Source organism: Notechis scutatus, chromosome 2 (assembly GCF_049901735.1).
Source record: "Notechis scutatus isolate UNSWTSFEM ecotype Mainland chromosome 2, rNotScu1.2, whole genome shotgun sequence".
Lineage (NCBI taxonomy): Eukaryota > Metazoa > Chordata > Lepidosauria > Squamata > Elapidae > Notechis > Notechis scutatus.
In genome coordinates this window covers 62,283,067-62,296,604 of record NC_142010.1, presented here as the reverse complement: position 1 = coordinate 62,296,604, position 13,538 = coordinate 62,283,067, and the positions used below count along the sequence as shown (strand labels likewise).

The following is a 13,538-nucleotide window of genomic DNA, read 5'->3' as shown; positions in this document are numbered from 1 at the left end:
TTCAGCTTGTATTTTATTTTCAGATTTTTTTTTGCCAATATGTAAGACAGAGCATTTATTTGTTGAGATTTGAAGTTGCTATTTGTTTGACCATTCTGATACATAGTCAAGATCTTTTTGAAGGGTAGCAGTATTGTCTGTGGTATTGAACAGCTTTACATCATCAGCGAAGAGAACGCAGTTGCTCTTCATATGATCACAGAGGTCATTTATGTAGAGTATGAAGAGAGTTGGTTCTAGAACACTGCCTTGGGGGACACCACTGTTGACAGGTACAGAATTTGATAGGACACTCCCAATTTTGACCATTTGTTGTCTATTTGACAGGAATGCTTCTATCCAGTTATGCAGTTGTCCAGAGATACCATAAGATTTTAGTTTTAGGAGTAGTTTGTCGTGTACCACTGAATCCAAGGCTTTACAGAAGTCTATGTAGATTGCGTCTATTACTTTTCCCTGATCGAGTTGTGTAACCCATATGTTTTTGCAGTGTAAGAGTTGCAGATTACATTATAGTTTTTTCCTAAAACCAAATTATTTATTAGAGAGTAGGTTGTTTGTTTCTAAGTGGAGGATGACGGATTGGTTAATAATTGATTCCATGACTTTACAGGTGACGCAGCATAAGGAGATTGGTCTGTAATTTTCAACTAGGCTGGGGTCTCCCTTTTTGAAGATGGGGATGACCGTGGCTTGTGACCATAGGTTAGGCAAGGAGCTGGTCCTGAAAGATTTTTCAAAGATTATGCTTAGAGGTTCTGCTATGGCAGTGGATAGCTTTTTTAAGAAGTAGGCACATATTCCATCCGGTCCAATAGATAGAGATGGTTTTAGATTGCGTAGTGCTTTTTCAACACTGTCTTCTGTAAAATCAATATGTATTAGATCATTGTAGTTTTCTGTGATTCGGCTAGGAAATATTGGGCATGATCCATTGCTGTTTACAAATACTGAGCCAAAGAATGTGTTAAAGATGTTGGCTTTAATGGTGTCATCACTGCAGTCTTTACCATTAGGTCCTATCAGGGGTGGAATGGACCTTGAATCTTTTAGTTTGTTGTTTACAAAATTGTAGAAAGCGTGGGTGGAATTGGTGCGTAGAAGGTTTTCCTCTTGTTTAATGTGGTAATTGGTGCATTCAGTCTTTATCTGGTGGCGTAAATTTTTGTATCGGCTTTTGAAGTTGGCAACGTGACCAGATTTGTTTTTCCGCCAGAGTGATCTCTTTTTGGATTGAAGTTTCCTTATTGTTATGGGTAATCTGTTTTGTTTGGGTTTTTTTGTTTTGGGAGTTGTTATTGGTACATATAGTTTGATGACTCTTTTGACTTCAAGTAAAAATATGTTGTAATGGTCTTCAACAGTATTGCATCCAGTGAATAGAGATTGCCAATCAAGGGATGAGAGATCGTTGTTTATAAGATCATAGTTGCCTTTTTTGAAGTTATAATTGGGGATTATGTTATTGTGATGATTTTTGTGTGGGCATATGTTGAAACAAAAGTCAATCATATTGTGGTCACTGTTGGAAAAGGGTTCTTTAGTTTGTATTCCATAAATTAAATTCAAACTATTGCAGAAGATGAGATTAAGGCAGTTGTTAAGTCTAGTATTGTTGGTTACTAGTTGTTCCAGTCCCAGATTTGTAACAGCATAGTAGAAGGTTACATGTATTCAGTTGGGTTCAGTTGTACATTCGTTTAGGGTCTAATTAATATGAGGTAGATTGAAGTCACAAAGAAAGATAAAAGCATGTGGGCAGGATGTTGCCCATGTTACTAGTGAATTTAGCTTGTTTATATGTTCGATGTCATCATCAGTATGACAGTTGTTCTTTAAAAAGTCTTCAAAAACACTTCTGTTTCTATTAAACTACATTTTTAAAAAATCCCTCTCACCATCATGGCAATTTAACTTAAGGTGAGATAGTATAATCTGTATGTATTCTACTTGTTTTGCAAGTTTTAAATTATAAAACACAACTAAATACATGATAAAAATACCCCAAACCATCTCATGTCTGCTATTAGGTTGCAGCCTTTGTGAGAAAGGAAAATCTAACAGATTTTCAGAAGAAAGTTAAAATGGCTTCTTACATACTTGTCTATTTTTCCTGCTTTCCTATTATATCTTCCCAGGATGCTACATGTGGTACTTGTGGCTATGAGAAATCCTGTCCTTTTGGATCAATGGAAACGGTAAGCATCCCCAGAGAATTTTTTCACAATTGACAAGAAGTGGATAATAAGCAATTCTATGGTTATTTACAAGACATTTTACAATCAAGCGTTTGAGAGGCACAACATATGCCCCTAATCCCAAGTGAAAAGGTACATACAGTGGATATAGAAAGTCTACACACCCCTATTAAAACTTCTGGTACTGTATTTGACCAGACCAGGATAAAATAGATAGAATAACTTTATTGTCACTTTGAATATACACTAATCAGCATACATTAAAATGGAATTTCATTGTATATAGCTTTCAAAGGGTCACTACCTCCAATATACACTACATAAACATGACTAAATAAATAAATACAGACCATAAAATGCATATTAGCTTTAGAGGAAGAAAATTAGAAAAAAAAATCCTGGCCTCTGTCTCTCAGCATCCATCCGGTATTCATCTGGCTAGCATCCTTGCAGCAAATAGCAAACAGCCTGGTTAGCCTCAGCACGTTATCACAGCCCAGGACATGGCTTGTCAGGGCTCCACTCCATTGCGCCTACCACCAGTCAACTGAACTAAACTGCTGCCACTTCTGGGGAATGCTGGAGCGTTCACTGCCAAGCAGCTGATAGGTGGTTGGATTGGCCTCCCAGAATAATGCCAATCAGCTGTTCTAAGTGGCAGGGATCGCCACCACCTATTATCACTGCTGCCTATCACTGCTGATTGCTGCTGCCGCCATTTGCTATCAGTCACCACCTATTGCTACCTATTGCCATCGATAATTGCCGGTGGCGAATAATGGCAAATAGTGGCAACGATAGGCATTGGCGATAGGTGGTGGCAGCAATAGGCAGCAGTGGGGATAGGCAGCGGTGGTGATAGGCGGTGGTGATGCTCCCCACTGCATAGACCAGCTGATCAGCAGTGTTCTGGGAGGCCAATTGGTGATTGGCGGCAGCGGCAATTGGCAATAGGTGGCAGCGGTGATTCCTGCCACCTACAACAGCTGATTGGCGGAATTCCGGGTGACTGATTGGCAGCAATTGGTGGCTATTGGTGGCAAACGGTAATCGGCGAATGGCGGTGGCAGTAGGCGGCAATTGGCAGCGTGAATCCCTGCCGCTTAGAACAGCTGATTGGTGGTATTCCAGGAGGCTAATCCAACTGCCAATCAGCTGCTTGGCAGCAAAGGCTCTAGCATTCTCCAGAGGCGGTGAATGGCAGCACTGCACCAACCCCCTCCCTGTGTATAGATGCACAGACATTTCCACCCACTTTTTTGGGGGGGAGTGCAACTTATAGTGCAAAAAATATGGTATATGACACAGAGAAACAACACAGTCTAGTCTAGATGTATACATATACATGGTGAGAAAAACAACTCTTGCAAGTTTACCAGAAGGATGGCATCGGGAACAAAGCTGTTACAGAATCTGGAGGTCCTGCTAGAAATACTTCAAAACCTCCTCCCAGAGGGGAGCAACAGAAACAGACCCTAAAGTGGGTGTGTGGGGTCTCTAACAATGTTTTGAGCTCTAAGCACGTAGCACTTATAAGCAGTATCCTGAAAAACAGGAAGCTTCCTATAATCTTCTCTGCTGCCCTTACCACTCTCTGTATGGATCTTCTATCTAAGGCACTGCTGCCATCACTCTCAGGCCTCAGACAGATTTAGATTTCTAATTACTTAACACGTAAATAGGAGGAAGTTCCCACATACCTTGCAAGTTGAACATATAGTTTCATCCTAAGAATCAAATTTCCAACAAAAGGCAAAAACAGTTTTCTTTTTCCAACAGGGGGAAATCCAGACTTGCTATTATGAATATGACCCTTTTGAGTTTTCAAGGAGACACCATTGGCAGCAATACCCGAGAGTGCCATTCGCTCAAAACCGACGGAGAAAACCTTCCAGAAAGGGATGCAAGAAAACATGCCTTACCACCAAGTGGGTACCCCAATGTTGTGCAAACCACTATGGAAAGAACTGCCAGGGTAAGGAATATTTATTAAAATTCCAGGCAAAATAACATGTTTTTGGTTCCTTACTTGGTAATGATAATGGGAACAGTAGTTGCTAACATTAAAACAATTTGTTTTACCATCTATGGGCTAAAATGTCCTTGTTAGGTTTCACATCCTATAATTGTTTCTAAAGTTCCTTTCAAGATGCTTAGTTTTCTATGTACCGCTGTTGACCAATATCAGAGCATATCTTAATATTCATGCACTTAATAATTTCTTTTGTATCTTGATTGACTTTCATTTTTCCTCCTCCTTGCCAAAAATATCATTTATCTTCTTGTGTGTAGTAAATATTCCATTGAATGGTAAGAAATAATGGATTTTCCCATTGTCTCCTAGCAATGTTTAAATGCTGAATTGCAACCAACGCTGGACCAAATCGATAAGCAAACCACTTTTCCTGATTTTCATAGAGGTCGTTGTGTGTACTGGAGAAGCTGTGCATTTTCTATGCCACACAATTCTAAGTGCACTGCAGCAGATCCTGCATCTAACTAATTTTGAAAACATGGTTGGCACTTAAATGAAAAACCCTAAAATGCCAGACATAAAAACTCCTAAGAAAAACCACTTCATGAAAATTTGCCATTTATCTTCAACTTTGGCCCTAATTCATTTCAGTGAATACAATGGGACTCACTCCTTACAAACTTTGCTTAGAGCTTCAGATTAGTCAGATTCCCTTATTTTGACCTCATATGATTATAGATCTGAAATCTCACTATTCGGGCAGGCATTCACTATTAATTCCATGATTTGCTTATTGTCCAAAATAAGTTGGTTACTACATAAAGAATATTCTTGGCTGTTCTAAGGTCAGATTTCTCTAAAGCCTGGCTAAACACCAGAACATATGAAACCTAAATATCTGTGAAATGAATTATCATAACCATTGCTATAATAGTGCAAGCTAGTTTTTCCTCCACTGCCTGTGGCACACCGCAGATAAGTGTGAAACCAAATGAACTAGCAATTTGGCTGTAAGGATTACTCTGTAAAGTGTAGATCTCCCTGACAAATGTATGCCATTCAATAAATAAAAACCATTACTATACATGGGCAAATCTATGCAAGGCAGGATTTATTAAAAGATACAGAACACCCCTTATGTGAAACCTTTCTTTTAGAATAGATAAAAAAGGTAACCAGCAGAAAGTTTCCCTGATTTTTAAAAACTGAAATATTAAACCGAATTTTATTCTTCATCTTCCTAGGTTTATTTTTTTTAACAGTTTGTGTGTACAGTACAATCTTTAAGAAAGTTATCTCTAAGGATAATTTTAGATGTGTGCAATATCTGACAATTCTGCTAACAATTGCAGTGACTAAGAACCTAAAATAACTGCAAAGCACTGAAGAAAAATGAAGGATTATACACGCCCAACACATTAAGTTTCTAAGATGGAGGAAGTTATTACCTGTAGCTTATAACACAGTTGTTTCTAGGAAATGGATAAAATTATATGACCAAATAGACTGGGGTCTCCTTAGAAAGCCACTATGACTTCATTTATTCTTTATTTCTCAAGTTATATACTTAGTTGAAAAATACGTGTCGGTTTTGTCATTTTCAGTGTGTCCCGGAGGGCTCGAAGCACCATGCCAAAACCGTGGTACATGTGATGATGGATATAAAGGCTCAGGACAGTGCAATTGTAGTGCAGCTTTTGTTGGAGTGGCTTGTGAACTCTGTGCTCCAGGGTATTATGGGGCAGACTGCAAAGGTAAGCTTGTATTTAGCTCTTCCTCACTATTTGCCTTGATGGTATCCTTTGCCTTTTCTCTGTAATGCCTAGATAGATACCGTGTTTCTCCAACAATACGGCCTCCACCAATAGGAAGCCCCAGCATGATTTATTGGCATAAAATCAAATTAAGCCCCTCCCCCAAATTAAGGCCCATATTAAACATGCGAAATGGGGGGGAATGGCGGGGGCTTGCCATTAGGAAGTACTTTGTTGCATGCCCGGATATGGTGCTGCCTGCGTTGGTGGAGCACTTCATATCGGGAGACCTTCCGCCACCGTTAATTTCCCTTCTCCCTTGCTGCCGTAGCGTTACAGCAACGCCCGCGGCGTTTGGCGCAGCCACGTGCAGCCAGTCAGGGCTCCTCCCTGCAACCGGAGCCCTGAGGAGACACTTGGCTTCAGGCGCTCCTGTGGCCGCCTTCCCTTGCCTTCGATGGTAAAGTGAATTATTTTAAAAACTCCGCTCATCCCATCAGGGCCGTGCGAGCTGAGCAGAGCCGGGAAAGCAAGCCGGGGGTGTTTCCTGGTTCTGCCCAGCCCGTGCGGCTCTGCCGCGGCCATGGCGGGATGAGCGGAGGTTTTAAAATAATTCACTTTACCTTCGAAGGCAAAGGGAAGGCGCTACAGGAGCGCCTGAAGCCAATATACCAACAACAAAAGGCAAATCCTCAAGGTGGGCTGGAGGAGGTGGCTACGTGCCCCCGGGCTGCTTCAATGCAAGGTCCTGACTTGCAGCATCCTGCCGTTGCCGGCGCGTCCTTTCGCTGCCGCCTCCTCCCTCTCCGACTGCGAAACTCGTGTGCTTCGCCAACGCTCCGAGCGGCGAGCTCTTTCATACATAGAGAGAGGGAAAGACGCCGGCGTGCTCGGGAGAGGCTGGCTCTTTTCTCTAGCCGAGGCTGACAGGAAGTGCCTCCAGGGCCAGAGAGCGTCACTGCCGACCCCTTTTCTCTAGCCGATTCTGACTGAATTTCTATCCCGCTCCTTTATCCTCACGGACGGGGTCGGCAGTGGACGCTCTGGTGCGGCCACCTCAGCTTGCCAGCCTTGCCCCGCTATGAGACGATACTGTGACAGCCGCTGCTGCCGCACTCCCTTCTCTTTCCTCGCCTCTCCTCCCTTCGCCGGCAGGAGTGTGCGCGCCTGCTGCCACTGCAGCCGCTCCTGAGGCCATCTGGGGCGGGCAGGTGGGAAAGCAAGCAAGGTGGCTGCGCTGTCTTCTTTTCCCTCAGCGAGCGCCACCTGCCGCCGCCACCGCCACCTGCGATGGGTGAGGAGGCGGCGGAGGCACCCGAAATGTCACCAAGGCAACGAGTGCCTCCCGCCGGGCCCTCCGCTCATCCCGCCAGGGCCGTGGCAGAGCCGTGCGCGCTGGGGAGAACCAGGAAACACCCGCGGCTTGCCTGCCATGGCCCTGGAGGCACTTCCTGTCAGCCTCGGCTAGAGAAAGAGCCAGCCTCTCGGAGCATGCCGGCGTCTTTCCCTCTCTCTCTATGTATGAAAGAGCTCGCCTCGCTCGGAGCGTTTGGCGAAGCACACGAGTTTCGCAGTCGGAGAGGGAGGAGGCGGCAGCGAAAAGGACGCGGCAACGGCAGGATGCTGCAAGTCAGGACCTTGCATTGAAGCAGCCCGGGGCACGTAGCCACCTCCCTCCAGCCCACCTTGAGGATTTGCCTTTTGTTGTTGATATACTTGGCTTCAGGCGCTCCTGTGGCCGCCTTCCCTTTGCCTTCAAAGTAAAGTGAATCATTTTAAAACCTCCGCTCATCCCGCCAGGGCGCGGCAGAGCCGCACGGGCTGGGCAGAACCAGGAAACACCCGCGGCTTGCTTTCCCGGCTCTGCTCAGCTCGCACGGCCCTGATAGGATGAGCGGAGGTTTTAAAATAATTCACTTTACCATCGAAGGCAAAGGGAAGGCGGCCACAGGAGCGCCTGAAGTGTCTCCTCAGGGCTCCGGTTGCAGGGGAGGAGCCCTGACTGGCTGCACGTGGCTGCGTAAACGCGTTGCTGTAACGCTACGGCAGCAAGGGAGAAGGGAAATTAACGGTGGCGGAAGGTCTCCCGAACATCCAAGCTGTCGCCGCCCGCCCACCCGAGGATGCAAAGGGGGAAATTAAGTCACCCCTGAAAAGACAGCCTAGCCGGTTTTTCGGGGTCAAAAAAAATAAGGCCCGGCCTTATTATGTGAGAAACACGGTAGATAGATAGATAGATAGATAGATAGATAGATAGATAGATAGATAGATAGATAGATAGATAGATAGATAGATAGATAGATAGATAGATAGATGGATAGATAGATAGATAGATAGAGATAGAGATAGAGATAGAGATAGAGATAGAGATAGAGATAGAGATAGAGATAGAGATGATAGAGATATAGATATAGATATAGATATAGATATAGATATAGATATCTTCTGCGTCAGATGTCCAAGGGTATTTGAAGATTATAGTAGTGATTTCCCCCCCCTCTTCCACCCAGTCTATGTTTAGTGGAGGAAAGGATGATTTTTATGAGATATCTGCATGATACTTGAATATGGTTCTTGGTGATTGAGTGATATAGGTAGGATTTGGCAACAGTGTCCTTATGGACTGTTGCCTTCAAAACCTTGACCTTTCGCTTTCAGGTTCCAGCCATTAGCAAGAGATATATGTTGAGAACTTGTAGACATTTTTATAAATTTTGTCTTATCTCTTGTGATGCAGTGGGATGCGCCACTGTCAACCACCCATAAATTATTCTTCACATCAGAGTTGCTAAACGTGGCTAGTTCAAATGCTTTCTTTGGCTTTTTTTACATTCTGGCTTTTCTCTTTTGCAGAATCTTGCCAAATGTCTCTGCCTCCACAATTAAAACACTTTTTAATTGTGTATGCTGTCGAAGATAAATTCTCTTCTTCCGGGTGCTGTAATTTGCTTTGCTGGTTTCTTTCAAGCTTTGAAGATAATTTCTCTTCTTTCTTATCTTCTCTCAGCTCGTCACGCTCACGCCTTCTTCTGGCTTCTTCTAGTAGCCTGCCTGTAATCTCGGTTAATGAGAGGCTATCCTTAGGCAATACTTCCAACGAAGTCACATAGTCATCATAGCTTTGATCTAATGAAGATAATATTATGTAGACTTGTTGCAGTTCATTAAATATAAGCTCTTTTTCTTGCAAATCTTGAAAAATGCTTTTCATACAGTTTAAATGAACTAACATATCTCCATTCCTCTGAAGATGCGTTCAAAAAGCTTCCGTGTAAGATTTATATGTGCTCCTACACTGTCCCGAACATAAATCTTCCTGAGGTTCTCCCAGCAGTTTGCAGCATTTTCTTCTCCACGAATATGGACAAGCTGCTGATCACATAGAGTCAGTCCTATGATGCATAAAGCCTGCTCATTCTTCAGTTTAAAGTCTTGTAACTTTACTTTATCATCATCATTAGCAGGATCCCAGCTACTCACATCTGGTGGGTTTGCTATAATGTCCCACAATCCTTCTCTGCGTAGAAGTAAACTACATTTCATTGACCATGAAACATAGTTTGTTCCATCCAGCCTGGATATCATGGACAGTTGTGACAAATTTACTTGTGCCATTACTCTTCAGATATTTTGACTATTTTAAACTAATTAAAACAGTTTGTTTTTACAGTAATGTGCAACTCACACCAACTCTCTCTGCTATATCCTGGTTAGTTAGACTATGCTGCTGGGCCCATAACCAATGTTAGGGTTTGAGGATTAACCCCTAAAAGAGTATTGCAGCAGTAGTCAAGCCAGGCAACCAAAGGAGAGCGGAAGGGCCCCAGAGTATACACACACTGAACACAAACACTGTTTGTAGTTTAAATAGTTTTTAATCCAGTTAGAGTTTAAGCATTGTCATTCAGTCCATTAAGTCATTCACAGTATTTCCATCCAGTAAGACTCACTAGTATAGTCCAAGTTAAGAGTCCTTGCAATATCTTTATCAGCCGATAAAGATATCTTCTCCTCCTCCGGTTTCACTCTCCAGAGAAACAAACGCTGGATATTCAGTAGAATTACGCAGTAAATCAGCAAACAGTAGCAAACAATAACAGTTCAGTCACAGGCACTCACAGTCAGTAATCACAGTTAGTCGCAGCAGCACACAGTTACAGCCAGTAACAGTAAGCATTCCAGCTTCTAATGCTTCCTTATATTGTAACTTCTAACCGCACCCTTAATCGGCTAATTGCCTGCTGCATTGTGCTTAAAGTGATAAGCACTTAAACCATGATATCTAAGTTTTATATATTTATTCACCCAAACCATATTTGGTATCAATGTTATACCTAACAATCTTCTTGTGTGTAGTAAATATTCCATTGAATGGTAAGAAATAATGGATTTTCCCATTGTCTCCTAGCAATGTTTAAATGCTGAATTGCAACCAACGCTGGACCAAATCGATAAGCAAACCACTTTTCCTGATTTTCATAGAGGTCGTTGTGTGTACTGGAGAAGCTGTGCATTTTCTATGCCACACAATTCTAAGTGCACTGCAGCAGATTCTGCATCTAACTAATTTTGAAAACATGGTTGGCACTTAAATGAAAAACCCTAAAATGCCAGACATAAAAACTCCTAAGAAAAACCACTTCATGAAAATGACCTTTATTTAAAGATGAATTTGCCATTTATCTTCAACTTTGGCCCTAATTCATTTCAGTGAATACAATGGGACTCACTCCTTACAAACTTTGCTTAGAGCTTCAGATTAGTCAGATTCCCTTATTTTGACCTCATATGATTATAGATCTGAAATCTCACTATTCGGGCAGGCATTCACTATTAATTCCATGATTTGCTTATTGTCCAAAATAAGTTGGTTACTACATAAAGAATATTCTTGGCTGTTCTAAGGTCAGATTTCTCTAAAGCCTGGCTAAACACCAGAACATATGAAACTTAAATATCTGTGAAATGAATTATCATAACCATTGCTATAATAGTGCAAGCTAGTTTGCCCTCCACTGCCTGTGGCACACCGCAGATAAGTGTGAAACCAAATGAACTAGCAATTTGGCTGTAAGGATTACTCTGTAAAGTGTAGATCTCCCTGACAAATGTATGCCATTCAATAAATAAAAACCATTACTATACATGGGCAAATCTATGCAAGGCAGGATTTATTAAAAGATACAGAACACCCCTTATGTGAAACCTTTCTTTTAGAATAGATAAAAAAGGTAACCAGCAGAAAGTTTCCCTGATTTTTAAAAACTGAAATATTAAACCAAATTTTATTCTTCATCTTCCTAGGTTTATTTTTTTTAACAGTTTGTGTGTACAGTACAATCTTTAAGAAAGTTATCTCTAAGGATAATTTTAGATGTGTGCAATATCTGACAATTCTGCTAACAATTGCAGTGACTAAGAACCTAAAATAACTGCAAAGCACTGAAGAAAAATGAAGGATTATACACGCCCAACACATTAAGTTTCTAAGATGGAGGAAGTTATTACCTGTAGCTTATAACACAGTTGTTTCTAGGAAATGGATAAAATTATATGACCAAATAGACTGGGGTCTCCTTAGAAAGCCACTATGACTTCATTTATTCTTTATTTCTCAAGTTATATACTTAGTTGAAAAATACGTGTCGGTTTTGTCATTTTCAGTGTGTCCCGAGGGCTCAAGCACCATGCCAAAACCGTGGTACATGTGATGATGGATATAAAGGCTCAGGACAGTGCAATTGTAGTGCAGCTTTTGTTGGAGTGGCTTGTGAACTCTGTGCTCCAGGGTATTATGGGGCAGACTGCAAAGGTAAACTTGTATTTAGCTCTTCCTCACTATTTGCCTTGATGGTATCCTTTGCCTTTTCTCTGTAATGCCTAGATAGATAGATAGATAGATAGATAGATAGATAGATAGATAGATAGATAGATAGATAGATAGATATAGATATAGATATAGATATAGATATAGATATAGATATAGATATAGATATATAGATATAGATATAGATATAGATTAGATATAGATATAGATATAGATATAGATATAGATATAGATATAGATATAGATATAGATATAGATATAGATACCTTCTGTGTCAGATGTCCAAGGGTATTTGAAGATTATAGTAGTGATTTTCCCCCCCTCTTCCACCCAGTCTATGTTTAGTGGAGGAAAGGATGATTTTTATGAGATATCTGCATGATACTTGAATGTTCTTGGTGATTGAGTGATATAGGTAGGATTTGGCAACAGTGTCCTTATGGACTGTTGCCTTCTTCATGTGTTACGCTCAATTCTAAACATCATTTTCATTTTTTTAATAAGCCACACCTTGTAAGATACCTGCAGTTGTGATTGAATTGTACAGTTGTGCCTATACGACAATATAGTATATAAAATCATACATTGCAATGTCCTACCTGCAAATGAATACTTCAACTTCAATCATAACAATACAAGAGCACACAATAGATACAAACTCAAGGTTAACCGCGCCAAACTTGACTACAGAAAATACAACTTCAGCAACAGAGTGGTCAATGTTTGGAATACTCTACCTGACTCTGTGGTTTCTTCCCCAAACCCCAAAAACTTTAACCTTAGACTGTCTAATATTGACCTCACCCACTTCCTAAGAGGCCTGAGGGAGTGTGCATAAGCGCACCAATCGTGCCTACCGTCCCTGTCCTGTTGTTTCTTTTTATTTTTCTTATAAGTATCTATCTCATGTATTCAAAACTATATTTATTCTTATACCTGTATCTTGTAAGTGATTGACAAATCAAATAAATACTAAAATAGGGTGATGAAAACTAATCTTTTTTAAATCAGGGCATGTTTGTTGGTGCTCTAGACCAGGGGTGTCAAACTCACATCATCATGGCAGTGTCATGTGATGTATCAGAACTTTTTTTCCCTTTGCTAAACCAGGCATGGGCGTGACCAGCTCATGATGCATCTGGCCCATGGACCGGGAGTTTGACAGCTCTGCTCAAGACAGTCATATTTTGGCACCTACTATGGCTTGGCTCCTCTTCTGATTTTGACTCTTGACGAATGTATCTTTTCTTTTATGTACACTGAGAGCATTTTCCCCAAGACAAATTTCTTGTGTGTCCAATCACACTTGGCCAATAAAGTATTCTATTCCATTCTTCTATCTATTTTGTAGCAATTTTAATTAGGTGCCTCTTGTTTCTTTTCTTTTTTTCTTTGAGTTTTTGAACTTTACAGTTAGGATTTTCAACCCCAGAATTAAAAAAAAAATATCTTGGAGTTTTTCATCCTATTTACACCAGAAAGTTATGTTTAACCCCCAAGCAGGTACACTGGCTCACACAGTAAGCCATTACTGCTTTTTTTTATTGTGTTATCTGGAAATCTTTTCAATTTTGGCACCCTCTAAAATTTGGCACCCGTAGGCTGGTACCTGCTTGGCCTTAGCCTAGAGCTGGCTCTGCCTTTAATGCTAATATCAAAATTGTTCTTCGGATATACTCAACATTTTGTGTTTCTCATTTTTTGCCTCATACTCTGAATGCTTTAACAGTTCTTTCCATGTTCTCCTTGCAGGGTGGAAAAGTAGTGTGTCCCCACCCACCCAC

At 41.3% G+C, this 13,538-nt stretch overlaps 1 protein-coding gene across 1 annotated transcript in view; it reads left to right on the top strand.

Annotated features, from left to right (window-relative positions):
* The window catches only part of STAB1 (stabilin 1), a 148,002-nt gene that overhangs the window by 112,165 nt on the left and 22,299 nt on the right, over window positions 1-13,538 (top strand). Inside the window, exons 54-56 of the mRNA XM_026683543.2 lie at window positions 2,139-2,198; window positions 3,978-4,173; window positions 5,778-5,927. Of these exons, the coding sequence (XP_026539328.2) occupies window positions 2,139-2,198; window positions 3,978-4,173; window positions 5,778-5,927 (406 nt within the window). The remainder of the gene's footprint in view (window positions 1-2,138; window positions 2,199-3,977; window positions 4,174-5,777; window positions 5,928-13,538) is intronic.